Consider the following 20,174-nt stretch of genomic DNA (forward strand, 5'->3'; position numbering starts at 1 on the left):
AGTGTTGTATGGCGATGAAGCTCGTTTAGAAGTTTGTTAACACAGTGTCCAAGGAAGGGTCATATGTATACAGAATGGTGTCGTCTGCGTAGGAGGTGGATCAGAGAATCACCAGCAGCAAGAGTGATATCATTGATATACAGAGAGAAGAATAGGCCAGAGAATTGAACCCTGTGGCACCCACATAGAGACTGCCAGAGGTCTGGACAACACTGAGCTCTATCTGAGAAGTAGTTGGTGAACCAGGCGAGTCAGTCATTTGAGAAACCAAGGCTATTGAGTTTGCCGATAAGAACGCGGTGATAGAGTCGAAAGCCTTGGCCAGGTCGATGAAAACTGCTGCACAGGACTGTCTTATCTATGACGGTGATGATATAATTTAGGACCTTGAGCGTGGCTGAGGTGCACCCATGATCAGCTTGAAAACCAGATTGCATAGTGGAGAAGGTACAGTGGGATTCAAAATGGTCGGTGAACTGTTTTGTTAACTAGTTAGATATAGGGGGCGCTCTTTTAATTTTTGGATGAAAAACGTTCCCGTTTTAAACAAGATATTTTGTCACGAAAAGATGCTCGACTATGCATATAATTGACAGCTTTGGAAAGAAAAAAAACTGACGTTTCCAAAACTGCAAAGATATTGTCTGTGAGTGCCACAGAACTGATGTTACAGGCGAAACCCAGATAAAAATCCAATCAGGAAGTGCCGCATTTTTTGAAACCGCCTCATGCCAATGACTCCTTATATGGCTGTGAAGGAGCTAGGAGTCAGCTTACGTTTTCCATGTTTTCCCCAAGGCGTCTACAGCATTGTGACGTCTTTTTAGGCATTTCCATTGGAGAATGGCTGTAAGAGACCGTATAGGGCGAGTGGTCGCATGGTGTCTTCCGGAGAAAACCTTGCGTAAAATACTGAGGTAGCCATTTTTCCAATTGTTTCTTATGAGAAACCAACTGCCTCGATGGAAATATTATCAAATAAATATGTTAAAAACACCTTGAGGATGGATCCTAAACAACGTTTGCCGTGTTTCTGTCGATATTATGGAGTTCATTTTGAAAAAAGTTCTGCGTTGTAATGGTAGCATTTTCTGGTCGATTTCTCAGCCAAGCATGATGAACAAACGGGAGCTATTTCGCCTACAAAAATAATATTTTTGTAAAAAAGGAACATTTGCTATCTAACTGGGAGTCTCCTGAGTGAAAGCATCTGAAGTTCTTCAAAGGTAAATGATTTAATTTGGTTGCTTTTCTTATTTTCGTGAAAATGTTGCCTGCTGCCAGCAGCGCTAGCATAGCATTATGCCATGATAAACTTACACAAATGCTTGTCTAGCGTTGGCTGTAACGCATATTTTGAAAATCTAAGATGACAATGTTGTTAACAAAAGGCTAAGCTTGTGTTTGAATATATTTATTTCATTTCATTTGCAATTTTCATGAATAGGAAAAGTTGCGTTATGGTAATGCGCTTGAGGTTATGATTACCCTCCCGGATACAGGATTGCTCGTCGCTAGAGGTTAACTTGGCTTTCGAAGACTTTAGAAAGGCAGAGCAGGATGGATATAGGTCTGTAACAGTTTGGGTTTAGTGTCCACGGCAGCTTTCTAATCTTTAGGGATTGCAGGCGATACGAAAGAGAGGTTGAACAGGCTAGTAACAGGGGTTGCAACAATTTCGGCTGATAGTTTTAGAAAGAGAGGGTCCATACTGTCTAGCCCAGTTGATTTGTAGTGATCCAGATTTTTCAGCTCTTTCAGAACATAAGCTGTCTGGATTTGGGTGAAGGAGAAGCGGGGGCTTATTTAAGATGTTGATGACAAACATTTTAACGAGGGGGAAGATGGAAAACAGGTAGACCGGAAGCTCACCTGTGAATCATATTATGGGAATGGAGGTAAGCCAGTCCTAGCAAGGCACCGTGGGTTATGGCAGCAATTTCAACCTCTTGGAGCGGTTTCTTATGAACTGGAATGGAGGGTACAAAGAAGAGGAAAATACATCAAGGGGGAAAACCGTCAGTGCTATCTAGAGACACAAGCAATCTGCCCTTCCTGATATGACACACAACCACAAACCCCAGAAGCATCTGTTAAATGTGTAAAGTCTAACAGGGTTGGGATAAAAGGGTTATAAAACACATTCCCGGTGGGTGGATTGCTGCTCTGAAAGCCTGGCTCCAGATCTGTTTGTGCGGTCTTACCAACTTGATGACAATATGAGTTGGCAAGACAGCACGAACAAATCTGGGACCAGGCTAGCAGAGCGACGCCTTGCCTTAGAGTCAAAGGAAGCAGAACTACAGTGGAGGAATTTCAGAAGTGCTACACACACACAAAAATAGGTCAAAACCAGCCAACTGTCATGGCTGTTTAAAACAGTTTTCATGACAGCCAGGACGGGACACAAACAGAAGTGCTAAATATATCACGTAGGCCAAGGTGTGGAATATTTGGAGACCCTGAACAGGAACATTCACAGTGGAATATTACACACCCTGTTTAGAGATAAAAGGTTCCTTGCTTACCATGAAAGTTGCATTACTAATGGGTTTATAAAGCACATGCTCAAAATGAACACTGATATTCTCATTGCGATTTTGTAACTTCTCTTTGAATGAACTGTGTGTGTTTAGGTGAATAAGTATGTGTGTGTGTTTGTGTGTGTGCGCGCTGGATGTGTGTTTACTACTCACCCTCTAGTAAATCTGATGCGGAGCCTAGGCAGTACTCCATCACCAGCTGGAAGAGACAGAAAGGTCATAGGTCAGAGACAAGTGGACACCCAAAAACACACACAAGATTGAGAGTTGCCTCCTTAAACAAATGGCCAACAACCCCAAATATCTATTATATAATGACTCAGACAAAAACAAGGAAGGCCTCATTTATTACCATCATAGCAGAGGTGGTGGAAACCAAAAATTAGAGAAAGTGCTGTCAAGCGCAAAGAGATTCTCCTAACGACTTTTACACTGAAGTGGTTGGTGCATATTTTAAAAGGTCATGACATAAACCATGTTGTAAAAGGGAGGTTTTAGAGAAGAAGACAAATGGTGAAAGACAAGAGAATCAGAGAAACTATGCAAAAGAGGGATGAGAGAGAGACAAAAATGGGAAAGATAGAAAATGGTGAGGCCGAGAGAAAGAGAGTCAGAGTGAGAGATGAAAAGAAAGAAAGAGAGTTGAAAGAAAGATAGAAGCAGCCTGATGAAGAGGGGGGAAAAAGTGGTTTCCCTGGCAGCTCTGCCACACTCCACTGACCCAGGCAGTGTTATCCTTCAAGTAGCAGCCTTTGTACTCAATGGTGTTTGGATGGCGCAGCTGTTCCAAAAACTTGACCTCCTTAATGATGTCCTGCCATTTCTGAGGAGAGAAGGAGGGAGAGAATGAGAGAGAGTGTGTAAGAGTCAACAACAGCAACACATCTGCAAACAGCCCTATTCACAGCATGTTGGCCCTGACATATTGGCCAGGGCAGTGGGTTTATGGATAGGTCAGTTCCATTTACACAAGAGAGGAGTTTGAACCCAACCCTTGACCCCAACCCAAGGCCTTGTGGATCGCAGGGAATGTTGAACCTCTGTTTAAAGCCCTTAGGTGTGACCATACTGTGGCCAGAGTGAGAACAGTGTGTAATTTCAAAGTGTTTGTGTTAGTTGTTCTCGTCTCATTTGACCTCTGCTACAAGGCCTAAGTTGTGACCATTCCAGTGGCCAGGTTGTGATTTCAAAGATACCGAGTTGTGACCATCATAGCGGAAAGAGGAAGGGACTGCCCATGGAATGTTGAACCTCCATTTCAAGTCCTGAGTTGTGACCGTCCCATTGGCCATAGAGGGAAGAGTTTGAGAGGGAGTTCAAAACATTTGTATTAGTTGTCCTCTCATCTTGTTTAGCCTCTGTTTCAAGGCCTGAGGTGTGACTGATAAAGCAGACAGAGTGCTAAATTAGTTCAACTTGTGTTTAAAGTGAGTAAAAGGCTGCAGTCCTCTCACCTCGGTGGTCTGTTTGCCATTGTAGGACATCTTCTTGATGGCCACCACCTCGTTGGAGTAGGAGTTTCTGGCCTGAGGAGGAGTAGAGGGCAGTGAGAGTAGGCAAGAGAGAGGAGAGGAGGGGAGTGAGTGAGAGGAGGGAAAAGAAATGTAGAGCAGGAGAGAAAGGTGAATGTGAGAACAGGCATTTCTAATAGAAACACACAGCTGTAGTCTGGATATATTTAACAGCTGGCTAGAATCCAGTTGGTAGCCAAAAACTGGTACAAGTGGGTCATATGACTGAGATGTAGCCACTCTCTATATATGGCTCTGAGTCAAATGAGGGTAAATGGGAAACAAGAATCAACTGTCTCCTCAAAAGATGGCAATCCTAAACATATGTAGGAAACTCCCTGTAGTTACAAATATGAGCATAGACGAAAACAAGCATAGAGGAAACAAGCAACTCAACAGAGAAGCTAGCTAGCTAGGTACTTAACCACACAGTAATTAGCACATTGCACGTGTTAAAACCCCTAAGGCTTTTAGAACACATGGATGGCTTCCTCATACAAATGTTGATGGTGCCTCGTTCCATTTCAGTCATTTCCCCCCATACACATGCCTTTGGTCAGAAGGAATGTGAATGCATAGTAGAGCTATGAGCTAGCAAACACTTGCAGATAGCTATCCTAGTAGCTCACAGCGGGTAAAGAAGTGTATCAATGACCAAAAAGGCACCAGGATTTCATACTAGCCAGCCAAATCAGCCAGACAAGACTGATGGCCTCATCATGTGGCATGCTGACATACAGTACCATAGCCATATAAATAGAATTACTAGAATGGGCAAATCCCTTCAGACTATGGCAATTTGACTGGAACATTTTAAAGGGCTACTCTGGGATTGGTATATCCATTTTGGAATGTTAAATTATTGATACACAGCCATTGACCTCGAATCGAGATTGCCACTTTAAAACCATTTCCCATTCTAATAAGTATATTTCTATCAATGTAGCCTTGTCCGGTAGATGACTGGACTTAGAGGAGCACTAATGTCAGTCAACCAGGCCAGGTAAAATCTCCTGCCTGCCCTACTATCTATCTATCCATCCATCCATCCATCACCAGCTGGCCTCGCCACTTAACGCGCAGAACAGCTGTCTTAGGAGGAAAGGCTTCCGTTTATCCCTCTCCCCCCAGCCTTGCATATGGACAGGCTGGGGGATGGAGGAGGGGGGGGAGGGGGAAAGAAAGGGGTGGGGGAAAAGGATAGATGGAGGGAGGGTTGAAAGAAAGAGGATGGAGGGAGGGGAGGAGGAAAAGGAGGAGAGGGCTAGAGGGAGGGATGAGAGGGGTGAAGGGAGGGGAGGAGGATGGAGGGATTGGTGCTAGCAGATTCATCCTCCCCTCTCTCCCGCTCTGCGTTGATTTAGATTTAAAGGCCTTCTGTCATTAGTGACGACCAGATTAAGAAATGCGGCAGAGACAGAATTTAACAGAAATGGCAGTAGAATTAATATTAGACAACCTTGAGAGAGCGAGTGATCTTGTCCCTGGACATCTATAGCCACAGACAGCTAGACTGGGTGTCTAACATGATCCTGACAGTGAATAGTAGGGATTGCACTCACCCAATGCATATAAACACACACACTGACCAGGGCCAGTCCTGGACTAAATAGCACTTTCAATTGACAATCGCCATGAAAGCATTTCCATTGGTTGAGAAATTGAAATGAAATAGGCCCTGTTCAATAGTTGGCCAATAACTTCAAATACTATCTAAGTACTGAATGTATTGTGAAAATTATTTCAGTAATGCCTAGTTAAAATGACTTGCTTAGCTAAATGAAGATTACATTTAAAAAATAAAATGTTTTAATTCAAATTTAAGAAATGTAAATTTCTGAGTTAGACATCTCTCAATTTAGTATCCAGCCCTGAGGTACTACTCACAAAGTAGACGGCCCCAAAGCTGCCATGGCCGATCTCATGCAGGTCACAGAAGACTTCCTCGGGGTCATCTTTGAAGAAGAGGTCGGCCAGCTCGGGGTCCTTCAGCGCTCCCTTCCGCGTGGACGAGGGCATGGTGGGCGGGGCTAGACGGTACCACGGTTACCGCGATGTTCCACCTCACTGCAGCTGCTGCTCCTCATCCACGCGCCGGGCATTTACCATACCCACCTGGACGAGAGAAAACATACAGAGAGCAAGAGAGTTACTAGAATCTGCAATGTTTGTGACTAATGTTTACTGTAAAAATATTATTTATTTCACTTTTTGTTTATTATCTATTTCACTTGCTTTGGCAATGTACACGTTTCCCATGCCAAAAAGTAGAGAGAGAGATGGTAATAAGTTAGGACGTAACAGTGCAGACAGACAGCATTTATGATCACTACCTGGATGGAAGACACACACACACAAACACAATTTTAAATACTTTATGAATCCACAAATCATAATTCATACAATAAGCATTCAAACATTTGAGAACAGGGATATCTGGACACCTAAGGAAACAGATAGCACCGTCTCCACACAGCAATGCTGCCCATAACTGCTGACACCGAGTAGTAACTTGCTAGCTGCTTCGTCTTATGCAGGCCTGCTATCTGAAGGCCACGTACTATCAGCCTGTGAACATGGCCGGGACAGCGAGCTTGCACTGATAGCCGAGGCGTGACATGAGGGGCTGGTATTTAAGCAGCTTGTCAGGAAAGGCACGATCCATGTAGCAGACACACACACACACACAGACACGTGTATGATGGAGTTACTGGACGCCTACACACAACAGAGATTACATTTACAATCAGGACCTAAAGACCAACACAAACATGCACATACACACAGTCTGATCAAGAGACTGAATCGGTACAACCTTGTCTGCTCCCATATCCTACTCATCCCCATATAACCTGATTCTTTCTAGGAATTACAAGCTGAATGTGTGTGTATGTCACATGAACAGTTGGCAGGGTAGAGGGGGCAGAAGAAGATGGTAAGGCATGGACTGCTCACTGTCTGCTCCTGTTGCTCATCCAAGCAGAAGATCAGACACACACAGTTGGAGGAAAATACACACATGCACACACACACACTCACAGACCCACACAAACTGGACAGCTCGATCACCGTGAGTCATTGGTGCATCACTTCCACACATGCGCACACACACTGACACACTCGGATGCACAGGCTAGCAGCAGCAAGTATGGCTGTTGTGAGTCACCAGACTGCAGCTGGGCCATCAAACATGTGACATATAGCCTGAGCTTTGTTCCAGTTAGTGACACACCAATGACTGTATATATAAATGAACAATGCCATCGATCACGTGACACCATTCCTCCCATGTGAAGACTCAATAGCGCATTGAAGCCAAATTAAGTCAGTTAAGATGGCATCTCATGGAGACTTAACATGCGCAGTTTGAGCTACTCCAGGAAGTGATGTTGCAGGCTAGCTCACTGCTGCCCCCTCTCATTGAGTAACTAAAGTTGAAGGCCGACTGGGGTACTGCAGGCTGGTATTTGCAACTAAATTATCCTTATCATTTCAATTTTAAAATAATCGGTTAAAGGACATACACCTGGAGTGTTGAAAGCAATTATTGGTACCATGATTGTATTCAATGAATTGTTTTAATTTACACAAAGATTTACTTTTTTCCATTCACTATAATTGGGGATCCTGTTTTCTGCTAACAATGCCTGCATTACTGCGGTCAGCCTTCAACATCCATGACTTCCATGGGAGAACCCCTAATCTCATTGGAGGGACGGACACACAGACAGAGAGAGCAGAGGGCCACATGATTACGCACATACACTTTTTTTGTATTTTTTTTTTACACAGGCAGAAAAACACGGTGTACACAGGCTGAGACAGGAACACACACAGACACTCAACATCGTCATCATAATTCTCACAAGTTTCTTCTTACTAAAGAGTTACGTCTTCTTTCCAGATACAAAAATATATCAAAAACCTTGTGTAACCACTGTAGGGGGTTTACGTTAGTTTCAAGTTATATTGTTTTGTCCTTGTCGCCTCCTTTATTATTATTTGAATTTCATTTTTAAATGGGTATTAAATGGATAATTGCAAACACCTGGTGTCCCAAGTCAAAATCAGTCCCTGATTAGAGAGGAACAATGAAAAAATGCAGTGAAACTGTCTTCGAGGTCCAGAGTTGAGTTTGAGGGCGTTATGGTGTGAAAAACAGATAGGATATGTAGGAAGTATCCATAATAAAATCAAATTGTATTTGTCACATCCGTGGAATTACTTACAGTGAAACGCTTACTTACAAGCCCTTAACCAGAAAAAAATGAAATAATAAATAATTAAGGAGCAATAATAAAACAACAGTAGTGAGGCTATATTCAGGGGGTTCCGGAACAGAGTCAATGTGCGGGGGCACCGGTTAGTCGAGGTAATTGAGGTAATATGTACATGTAAGTAGAGCTAAAGTGACTATGCATGGTTAATAAACAGAGAGAAGCAGCTGCATAAAAATGGGGGGGGTGACAATGAAAATAGTCAAGATAGCCATTTGATTAACTGTTCAAGAGTCTTATGGCGTGGGGGTAGAAGATGTTAAGAAGCCTTTTTGACCTCGACTTGGCGCTCCGGTACCGCTTGCCGTGTGGTATCAGAGAGAACAGTCTATGACTAGTATGGCTGGAGTCCTTGGCAATGTTTTGGGCCTTCCTCTGACACCGCCTGGTATAGAGGTCCTGGATGGCAGGAAGCTTGGCCGTACACGGTCGGAGGCTGAGCAGTTGCCATACCAGGTGGTGATGCAACCATCCTCCCGATGGTGCAGCTGTAGAACCATTTGAGGATCTGAGGGACCCATGCCAAATCTTTTCAGTCTCCTGAGGGGGAATAGGCTTTGTTGTGCCCTCTTCTCGATGCATGACAGCCTGGGTACAAGGGTTCTAATGTGTACATTACAATACTGTGCATTGTGTTAGATTCTTGCTATACACTCAAAACATGATGGGTTCAAAAAGATCCTCTCAATTTTTTGAAGAACCTTAGGGTTCTTGGCACTGAAATTTGCCCCCAAAAAGGTTATTCCAATAACCCTATAGGAGGTGAGGTTCATCAAGGAACCTCCTTAGTTGGTGGGGGTTCTTGCAGGAACCTAACTGCCCAACTGAAATATTTGGATTTGAAGTTGAAAGAACAACAGGCGCAGGCACTTAACTGAACATTTGTAAGATCTCCTCAATTTAAGGTTTGTCCCATGTATGTCTAAATTGATATTGTTTTATGATGATACCATCTATCTTTTTATATTTGTGCCAATCTTTATAAAAAATAGAAAACGGACACAATTCAATGGATATCAACCAACAAAGAGGTAAGAATATGTAGGCTATAAGAATGTGTTGAAGGCTGGCTGTATTGGGTGAGGATGACTGAACTGCTCACTTTTGGGTCTGTAGGTATACAGACGAGGAGGCATACAAGAGGTATGTCTATTGGTATGTTATGCAGATCACATTTACCTCATCCCATAGGCCTCTACATTATGGACAAGGTGAAAAACATTATCAAAACATTTTTTTTTTTTCATTCACAAGGTATGAATGCTGTCGTGTGCATATTTTGTTAATGATCTGTATAATTACTATTTTGGGGGATTCAGAGACTTCAACCTCCCTACACCTCTGATGAATATAACAGGAAGCCCGTTCGATTCACCATGCACTGCAAAAATCATTCTGGCTATGGATGCGGAGAACATCAATAGCAACACACCAGTGGATATACCCATTGGACTTGGGGCCCTGCTGGGAGTTTACCTCATACTTGGATTTTTTATTCTGCTTTGCCACTGAAATCATTAAACACGGACAACTAAAATATTGTGTTATTGATATTAGTGTTATGCATATTACTGTGAATAATAATAATAACAATAATAATTAGGTGATGGGGTTAGTTCAAAAATGAACCGCAAAAGGTTATTCAAAAGGTTCTTTGAGGACCCATTAAAAGGGTTCTTCAAAGAACTTATAGGGGTTCCCCCACAGTTTCAATTTGAAGAACCCCTAAAGGATACACAAGGAACCGTTGCTTTTTAGAATGAAGCGTTACTCTGTTAAACTAAAGTTCAGTTCACACATACAACTTACATAATTACTGCTTTGCAAAACCTGTGAAAAATATGGGTTAGACGTTTTTAAAAACATTGATTCATTCCACCACTGATATCAGAGTTAGGAATGGGTAAACTACTGGCAACTTCTCAGTTCATGGTCAGATTGTTCTGAATGAAATAGGCGCCATGTTTCTTACTGGCCTCTGCTGTTATAGACCTTACATAGAATGATAAATACACCCTTTAGCTATAGAAAATCATAATGTATTCAAACATCCTGCAATCGTTCACTGGCCCTTCCGACATGCCAACAGGGAAAACACACTGTGAGAGAGAGTGTGAGTGTGAGTGTGTGTGTGTGTGTGTGTGTGTGTGTGTGTGTGTGTGTGTGTGTGTGTGTGTGTGTGTGAGTGAGAGAGAGTGCAGAGACCGTGTTTTTGTTTCCCATGATTATAGGCTTGACAGTGAATCCAAATAAAGTATTCCAAATGTGTGTGTGTGTGTGTGTGTGTGTCTCTTCATTGCATCATCCTGGTCGGTCTCCCCTCTCCTCCTGTTGAGCTCAAACCTCTCCAGTAAGAGCTTCAAATAAAACCTGACGTAAAGCCCCCCGCTCAATCTGGATAGACAGCTTCCACCAGATAAAAGAACACAGAGAGACAGAGAGAGAGGTGAGATAAAGAGAGAAAATAAAGGAGAGAGAAGAGTGCACGAGAGAGAGAGCATCAGTGATTTTACCCACGTGGTAGGGGTTTCAAAAGGTTTCAAAGCCACTGAGTGCACAAAACATTCTGAACACCTTCCTAATATTGAGATGCACCCCCTTTTGCACTCAGAACAGCCTCAGTCGGGGCATAGACTCTATAAAGTGTTGAAAGTGTTCAACAGGGATGCTGGCCTATGTTGACTCCAATTCTTCCCACAGTGTGTCATGTTGGCTGAATGTCCTTTGGGTGGTGGAGTATTCTTGATACACACAAGAAACTGTGGAGGGTGAGGATCCCAGCAGCGTTGCAGTCCTTGACACTCAAACCAGTGCGCCTGGCACCCACTACCATACCCCGTTCCAAGGTACTTAAATCTTTTGTCTTGCCCATTCACACAATCCATGTCTCAATTGTCTCAAGACTTCCTTCTTTAACTGGTCTTTTAGACAGATTTAACAAGTGACATGAATAAGTGATCATAGCTTTCACCTGGATTCACCCAGTCAGTACTAATGTTTTGTCCACACAGTGTAAATGAGTGTGATAGAAGGAGAGAGGGGAGAGGGTCCAAGATAGAAATGGAGAAAATGAATAAGCCACATGCTCACTCAAGGGACAGTTCACTTCCCTCTCTTCCCTCTTTTTTTGCTCTCCTCCTGCTCCTCTCCTTCTCAGTAGAAATGTGTGATATGACGCAACGAGGCAACAACAGGTTGTAACAGTGCTGTTGGGTTGGTTCAACAATTGCTTCCCTGTCCTCCCTCTACCCACTTACACCGTTTGGTGTGTGTTCAGGAATAATTTGAGGATCTATGAATGCCGTTGTGCTAAGGGAGGTGTTTAGGGAAGCGGTTTAGATTAGTGTGTGTGTGTGTGTGTAAATATGCTCACGTGTGTATGGGGGAGTGCACAAGCATGCATTTGGGTCCGCGTGAATGAATGAGTGGGTGCATATAGTACAGAGCCTTCAGAAAGTATTCACACCCCCTTACTTGTTCCACATTTGTTGCATTAGTCTGAATTTAAAATGGATTACATTTAGATTTTGTGTCATTGATCTACACACAATACCGCATAGTCAGTAGAAATCTGTTTGTAGAACATTTTCGAAATTCATTAAAAAAATTAAGCTGAAATGTCTAGAGTGAATAAGTATTCAACCCCTTTGTTATGGCGTACCTAAATAAGTTCAGGAGTAAAGATTTGCTTAACAAATCACATAATAAGCTGCATGGAATCACTGTGTGTGCAATTATAGGGGTTAACATGATTTTTGAATGACTACCCCATCTCTGTACCCCACACAAACAGATAATTACAAGGTCCCTCAATTGAGTAGTGATTTTCAAGCACAGATTCAACCACAAAGACGTTTTTCAATGCCTCGCAACGAAGGGCACCGATTGGTAGATGTGTAAACATTTTTTTAAAAGCAGACGCCGACTATCCCTTTGAGCATGGTGAAGCTATTAATTAGGCTTTGGATGGTATATCAATACACCCAGTCACTACAAAGATGCAGGCGTCCTTCCCAAATCAGATGCTGGAGAGGGATTTCACCATGAGGTCAATGGTGATTTGAAAACAGTTACTGAGTTTAATGGTCGTGATATGCGAAAACTGAGGCTGGATCAACAAGGGCTGTGGCGGTCACGACATTTTGTAAGCCGGTTAATGTCATGCAAAAGACTGTCGGTAACATGGTAATTCAGCGTTAATTAACAAACATGTTTAGCATCCATGCATGCAAGCAGCTGATATGCGCCTTTGGAACATTACATTTTTAAGTATAATAAATCAATTGAATATACAGTGCCTTGCGAAAGTATTCGGCCCCCTTGAACTTTGCGACCTTTTGCCACATTTCAGGCTTCAAACATAAAGATATAAAACTGTATTTTTTTGTGAAGAATCAACAACAAGTGGGACACAATCATGAAGTGGAACGACATTTATTGGATATTTCAAACTTTTTTAACAAATCAAAAACTGAAAAATTGGGCGTGCAAAATTATTCAGCCCCTTTACTTTCAGTGCAGCAAACTCTCTCCAGAAGTTCAGTGAGGATCTCTGAATGATCCAATGTTGACCTAAATGACTAATGATGATAAATACAATCCACCTGTGTGTAATCAAGTCTCCGTATAAATGCACCTGCACTGTGATAGTCTCAGAGGTCTGTTAAAAGCGCAGAGAGCATCATGAAGAACAAGGAACACACCAGGCAGGTCCGAGATACTGTTGTGAAGAAGTTTAAAGCCGGATTTGGATACAAAAAGATTTCCCAAGCTTTAAACATCCCAAGGAGCACTGTGCAAGCGATAATATTGAAATGGAAGGAGTATCAGACCACTGCAAATCTACCAAGACCTGGCCGTCCCTCTAAACTTTCAGCTCATACAAGGAGAAGACTGATCAGAGATGCAGCCAAGAGGCCCATGATCACTCTGGATGAACTGCAGAGATCTACAGCTGAGGTGGGAGACTCTGTCCATAGGACAACAATCAGTCATATATTGCACAAATCTGGCCTTTATGGAAGAGTGGCAAGAAGAAAGCCATTTCTTAAAGATATCCATAAAAAGTGTTGTTTAAAGTTTGCCACAAGCCACCTGGGAGACACACCAAACATGTGGAAGAAGGTGCTCTGGTCAGATGAAACCAAAATTGAACTTTTTGGCAACAATGCAAAACGTTATGTTTGAGGTAAAAGTAACACAGCTCATCACCCTGAACACACCATCCCCACTGTCAAACATGGTGGTGGCAGCATCATGGTTTGGGCCTGCTTTTCTTCAGCAGGGACAGGGAAGATGGTTAAAATTGATGGGAAGATGGATGGAGCCAAATACAGGACCATTCTGGAAGAAAACCTGATGGAGTCTGCAAAAGACCTGAGACTGGGACGGAGATTTGTCTTCCAACAAGACAATGATCCAAAACATAAAGCAAAATCTACAATGGAATGGTTCAAAAATAAACATATCCAGGTGTTAGAATGGCCAAGTCAAAGTCCAGACCTGAATCCAATCGAGAATCTGTGGAAAGAACTGAAAACTGCTGTTCACAAATGCTCTCCATCCAACCTCACTGAGCTCGAGCTGTTTTGCAAGGAGGAATGGGAAAAAAATTCAGTCTCTCGATGTGCAAAACTGATAGAGACATACCCCAAGTGACTTACAGCTGTAATCGCAGCAAAAGGTGGCGCTACAAAGTATTAACTTAAGGGGGCTGAATAATTTTGCACGCCCAATTTTTCAGTTTTTGATTTGTTAAAAAAGTTTGAAATATCCAATAAATGTCGTTCCACTTCATGATTGTGTCCCACTTGTTGTTGATTCTTCACAAAAAAATACAGTTTTATATCTTTATGTTTGAAGCCTGAAATGTGGCAAAAGGTCGCAAAGTTCAAGGGGGCCGAATACTTTCGCAAGGCACTGTACACCATCAAAATAAATCAACTTTATTTTAGGCAGGTCTAAAGAAACATGATATGAAAAAAATGTATTTCAGGAAGAACAGAATATGAGTTGGCCTACTGAATGTTATCTGGCTGTGCACCATGCCATAGGCTTGCTCACTTAGCAGACAAGATATGCTTAAGTCCCGTGCCATTCTTTTATATCATGTGGTTTTATATTAAGACAACGTATAATTGAGGTTAGCTGAATAAAACAGAAAGGATATTTGTGCGAGTGCACATATGAAGTGGCTATGTTGAGCGTAAAAGTGGTCATTTGAAACAGCTCTTATATGCTAGATTTAGAGTTATTTGGCAACTTTAGCTGTGAATGATACAAACCTTAGAATGCCTTAGAAATCAAAAGGATATATGATATAGAATGATGGGGCTATAGGCTGCACCCACTGTTCCCTTTTCAAGTGATCACATTTTCACCCATCACCTACTTTCAATTTAATCTAGTCTTTACTCATTTGTTAAAATAGTTTTGATTTAGAATGACTCATTACCAAATGGGCAGGAGACAAAATACAAGTCATCTGTATGCACTGGAATGGCGGCCATTTTTAAATGTTTCACTCAGGTCTGGAAGTCTATTCCGGTTAATTCCCTCAATTCATCAAGCACTGTTTGAGGAACATGCAGCCTTCCATAGGCTCTCGAACCCTGTTCCTACAGCTACCCAGTCCTTCATTTGGGAAACCAAGTTAAATCTGTCCAGGAACATCAACAGTAACATGTTTTCACAACAAAACATATTTCATTAAACTGTTGACAGCTCTCTTTCTGCCCGCTTTAGAAAGGAATGAGGGGAGAAGATGGAGACGCTCGGTGGTGAGATTTTCCTGTAGCTAAAAGGTAATGTGTCAGCATATAAATGAAAATATTTTTTTTATCTTTTACTAGGCTATTCAAAATAAAATACAAATTCACTTTAATTGTAGGCCAACTCTGAATTTGTTTAATTTAAGCTACCAATTATGTACCAAAGACTTCAAATCATTTTTTAAATGTTTTTCTGCCATGGGTAATATGTCTTGGCTATGCATTGTGTAACAGCACAATCATTATTTTAATTCAGATTTGATTTTAGACTTGGGCTTATATATAGGCCTATGATTATGCATAAACTATAATATGCATATAGTAGTTTTGAATTAATTATCACCTTAAAAAGCTCTGTCCATTTCATGTGCTAGGCTTTGAAATAACATCCACAATAACCATGTTTTACACTCAGTTTCAATCTGCTGTTGAACTTCTTTCTTCAAATTGATCAATCACAGTGAGGTGAGTTTTAAAAGCACATACTGTTTGAATGATAAGTGTTTGATGTGATTTTCAATTGCATTTGCATTGATGTCAGAGTGGTTAGAGGGACAATCAAGCCCTGAGTACCAGGCCATTAGTTACCTGATGATCGTTAGCGAGTTGGATACTACTAACACATGTCCAGAGTGCATAAAAGGAGATTACTGTGACTCAACAGTCATTTAGAATTTTACTGCGGTCATGACTCATAACTGCTGGTAATACGGTCACTGCAACAGCCCTAGGATCAACAACATTGCAGTTACTCAACAATACTAACCTCAACAATACTAACCTCCGCAAGGCTATCAAACAAGCTAAGCGCCAGTACAGAGACAAAGTAGAATCTCAATTCAACGGCTCAGACACAAGAGGCATGTGGCAGGGTCTACAGTCAATCACGGACTACAGGAAGATACCCAGCCCAGTCACGGACCAGGATGTCTTGCTCCCAGGCAGACTAAATAACTTTTTTGCCCGCTTTGAGGACAATACAGTGCCACTGACACGGCCTGCAACGGAAACATGCGGTCTCTCCTTCACTGCAGCCGAAGTGAGTAAGACATTTAAACGTGTTAACACTCGCAAGGCTGCAGGCCCAGACGGCATCCCCAGCCGCGCCCTCAGAGCATGCGCAGACCAGCTGGCCGGTGTGTTTACGGACATATTCAATCAATCCCTATACCAGTCTGCTGTTCCCACATGCTTCAAGAGGGCCACCATTGTTCCTGTTCCCAAGAAAGCTAAGGTAACTGAGCTAAACGACTACCGCTCCCGTAGCACTCACATCCGTCATCATGAAGTGCTTTGAGAGACTAGTCAAGGACCATATCACCTCCACCCTACCTGACACCCTAGACCCACTCCAATTTGCTTACCGCCCAAATAGGTCCACAGACGATGCAATCTCAACCACACTGCCCTAACCCATCTGGACAAGAGGAATACCTATGTGAGAATGCTGTTCATCGACTACAGCTCGGCATTCAACACCATAGTACCCTCCAAGCTCGTCATCAAGCTCGAGACCCTGGGTCTCGACCCCGCCCTGTGCAACTGGGTTCTGGACTTCCTGACGGGCCGCCCCCAGGTGGTGAGGGTGGGCAACAACATCTCCTCCCCGCTGATCCTCAACACTGGGGCCCCACAAGGGTGCGTTCTGAGCCCTCTCCTGTACTCCCTGTTCACCCACGACTGCGTGGCCATGCACGCCTCCAACTCAATCATCAAGTTTGCGGACGACACAACAGTGGTAGGCTTGATTACCAACAACGACGAGACGGCCTACAGGGAGGAGGTGAGGGCCCTCGGAGTGTGGTGTCAGGAAAATAACCTCACACTCAACGTCAACAAAACTAAGGAGATGATTGTGGACTTCAGGAAACAGCAGAGGGAACACCCCCATCCACATCGATGGAACAGTAGTGGAGAGGGTAGCAAGTTTTAAGTTCCTCGGCATACACATCACAGACAAACTGAATTGGTCCACTCACACAGACAGCATCGTGAGGAAGGCGCAGCAGCGCCTCTTCAACCTCAGGAGGCTGAAGAAATTCGGCTTGTCACCAAAAGCACTCACAAACTTCTACAGATGCACAATCGAGAGCATCCTGGCGGGCTGTATCACCGCCTGGTATGGCAACTGCACCGCCCTCAACCGTAAGGCTCTCCAGAGGGTAGTGAGGTCTGCACAACGCATCACCGGGGGCAAACTACCTGCCCTCCAGGACACCTACACCACCCGATGCTACAGGAAGGCCATAAAGATCATCAAGGACATCAACCACCCGAGCCACTGCCTGTTCACCCCGCTGTCATCCAGAAGGCGAGGTCAGTACAGGTGCATCAAAGCTGGGACCGAGAGACTGAAAAACAGCTTCTATCTCAAGGCCATCAGACTGTTAAACAGCCACCACTAACATTGAGTGGCTACTGCCAACACACTGTCAATGACACTGACTCTACTCCAGCCACTTTAATAATGGGAATTGATGGGAAATGATGTAAATATATCACTAGCCACTTTAAACAATGCTACCTTATATAATGTTACTTACCCTACATTATTCATCTCATATGCATACGTAGATACTGTACTCTATATCATCGACTGCATCCTTATGTAATACATGTATCACTAGCCACTTTAACTATGCCACTTGGTTTACATACTCATCTCATATGTATATACTGTACTCGATATCATCTACTGTATCTTGCCTATGCTGCTCTGTACCATCACTCATTCATATATCCTTACGTACATATTCTTTATCCCCTTACACTGTGTATAAGACAGTAGTTTTTTTTTTTGGAATTGTTAGTTAGATTACTTGTTCGTTATTACTGCATTGTCGGAACTAGAAGCACAAGCATTTCGCTACACCCGCATTAACATCTGCTAACCATGTGTATGTGACAAATAAAATTTGATTTGATTTGATTTGATTTAAATGACAGAGTGAAAAGAAGTAATCCTGTACAGAATATAAATATTCCAAAACATGCATCCTGTTTGCAACAAGGCACTTAAGTAATACTGAAAAACATGTGGCTTGTCATCGGCAAGGACTAGGGGGTTTTTAAAATATTTTATTGTACCTTTATTTAACTAGGCAAGTCAGTTAAGAACCAATTCTTATTTTCAATGACGGCCTAGGGGGTTAACTGCCTGTTCAGGGGCAGAACGACCTTGTCAGCCCGGGGATTTGTACCTTGTCAGCCCGGGGATTTGAACTTGCAACCTTTCGGTTACTAGTCCAACGCTCTAACTACTAGGTTACCCTGGCGCCCCGGGTAGCCTAGATAAAAAGAAACGGAAGACAGCTAAGCACAGGCAAAATCCTAGAGGAAAACCTGCTACAGTCTTCTTTTTAACCGACACTGGGAGACAAATTCACCTTTCAGCAGGACAATAATGTAAAACACAAGGCCAAATCTACACTGGAGATGCTTACCATGACAACATTGAATATTCCTGAGTGACCTAAAGTTTTGACTTAAATTGGCATGAAAATCTATGGCAAGACTTGAAAATGGCTTTCTTGCAATGATCAACAACCAACTTCACAGAGCTTGAAGATTAAAAAAATAATAATAATTGGGAAATATTGTACAATCCAGGTGTGCAAAGCTCTGAGACTTACCCAGAAAGACTCCCAGCTGTAATCGCTGCCAAAGGTGTCTAACATGTATTGCCTCAGGGGTGTGAATACCCATCTAATCAAGAAATATTCGTGTTTGATTTTTCTTTCATTTTTGGTAAACATTGACAGAGTATTTTGTGTATATCGTTGTCCAAAAATTAAAACAAAAATCCCACTTTCTAAAAACAAAATGTAGAAAAGGTCAAGGGGAGAAATACTTTTTGAAGGCACTATGTGTGCGTGGGTAGGCGTGTGGGTAAAGAGCGAGAGAGGGGAGGTAATGTAATTGCGATGGACTAGTTTATTAGAGTTATAATGATGATCGCGCGCGCACGCACGCACGCACGCACGCACGCACGCACACACACACACACACACACACACACACACACACACACACACACACACCCTCCCATTACAAATATTCATAAACAGACATGCCCTCACATCTCCTCTTGCCCAAATACACATGCAAGCACGCACACAGTTGTTTCTCACGCTGTGAGTTCCCTGAGGTCCCTGCACTGCCATTACTAATTCATCTCTAAACGTGTTGCTATGAAAGACCACCATCAGGCTGCTGAATATTATATTCTATAGCTCTGCTCTGACATGCACACACGCATGGATGTGCGTGCACATACACATGCACCCATGCATGGCTACTCGCACACATGCAGTAACACATATGCCAGAGCTCTACTCCACTGATAGCTGCCTGGTACAGTGAGATTGATGTAGATGGACTGGGTGAAAACACACTGAGGAGTTCTCTCTCTCTCTGTCTCATCTCTTACACTCGGCCAAACATGAACTCTGAGGAGGATGCAATGGCTCTTTCTCACTCACTCCATCCCTCTCTTCTCCTCTGTTCCTCTCTCCATCTCTCCCAATGATTGTGTATTCCATTTGAACTCCTACGAGTGAGTTGAATGCGAAGGCAGCGGGTTTAGCGGCTCACGGCCCTCCGCATTAAGGAATCAGGAATTATACAGACTGTGGGAATTCTTAACGGATTCAAACGCAGCCGGGGACTTGTAATAAAAGAAAAAGATAAACTTGGCAAATTGTGCGTTGAGATAACATATGGTGGGATAGATAGCGAGAGAGAGGAGAGAGGAAGGCGAGAGAGTGAAAATTACTTCATGATACCATGACATAACAGAGTAGAATTAGGGCTTTTCATAGGGTATTCTACTATGGTATTTATTCCCATAGAGAATCACTTCACTTTATTAAAGCCATACTTATCAAGACAGACAGCCTTGGACTCATCAGCCCTGGTGGCAGGTGGACTAGCAGCTAAGTGTCATTCCAGTAACCGAAAGGTTGCTGGCTCGAATCCCCAAGCCAACTAGTTGAAATATCTTGAGCAAGTCACTCTGGATTAGAGAGCATGTTTAAATGACTGAAATGTAAAATGAGTACATGTGTTCTTGAA

General features: G+C 42.8%; 1 protein-coding gene across 2 annotated transcripts in view; it reads right to left on the reverse strand.

Annotated features, from left to right (window-relative positions):
- taok3a (TAO kinase 3a) overlaps positions 1-20,174 on the reverse strand; it is a 105,296-nt gene that overhangs the window by 27,136 nt on the left and 57,986 nt on the right. For both annotated transcript variants that reach the window (XM_024418227.2, XM_024418228.2), the window contains exons 3-7: positions 5,942-6,169; positions 3,998-4,069; positions 3,265-3,366; positions 2,697-2,742; positions 1,873-1,969 (exon numbers count right to left, since the gene is read on the reverse strand). In XM_024418227.2, coding sequence (XP_024273995.1) covers positions 1,873-1,969; positions 2,697-2,742; positions 3,265-3,366; positions 3,998-4,069; positions 5,942-6,073 — 449 coding nt within the window. In that variant the 5' untranslated portion in view covers positions 6,074-6,169. The remainder of the gene's footprint in view (positions 1-1,872; positions 1,970-2,696; positions 2,743-3,264; positions 3,367-3,997; positions 4,070-5,941; positions 6,170-20,174) is intronic.

This window comes from Oncorhynchus tshawytscha, linkage group LG04 (genome assembly GCF_018296145.1).
Source record: "Oncorhynchus tshawytscha isolate Ot180627B linkage group LG04, Otsh_v2.0, whole genome shotgun sequence".
Taxonomy (NCBI): domain Eukaryota; kingdom Metazoa; phylum Chordata; class Actinopteri; order Salmoniformes; family Salmonidae; genus Oncorhynchus; species Oncorhynchus tshawytscha.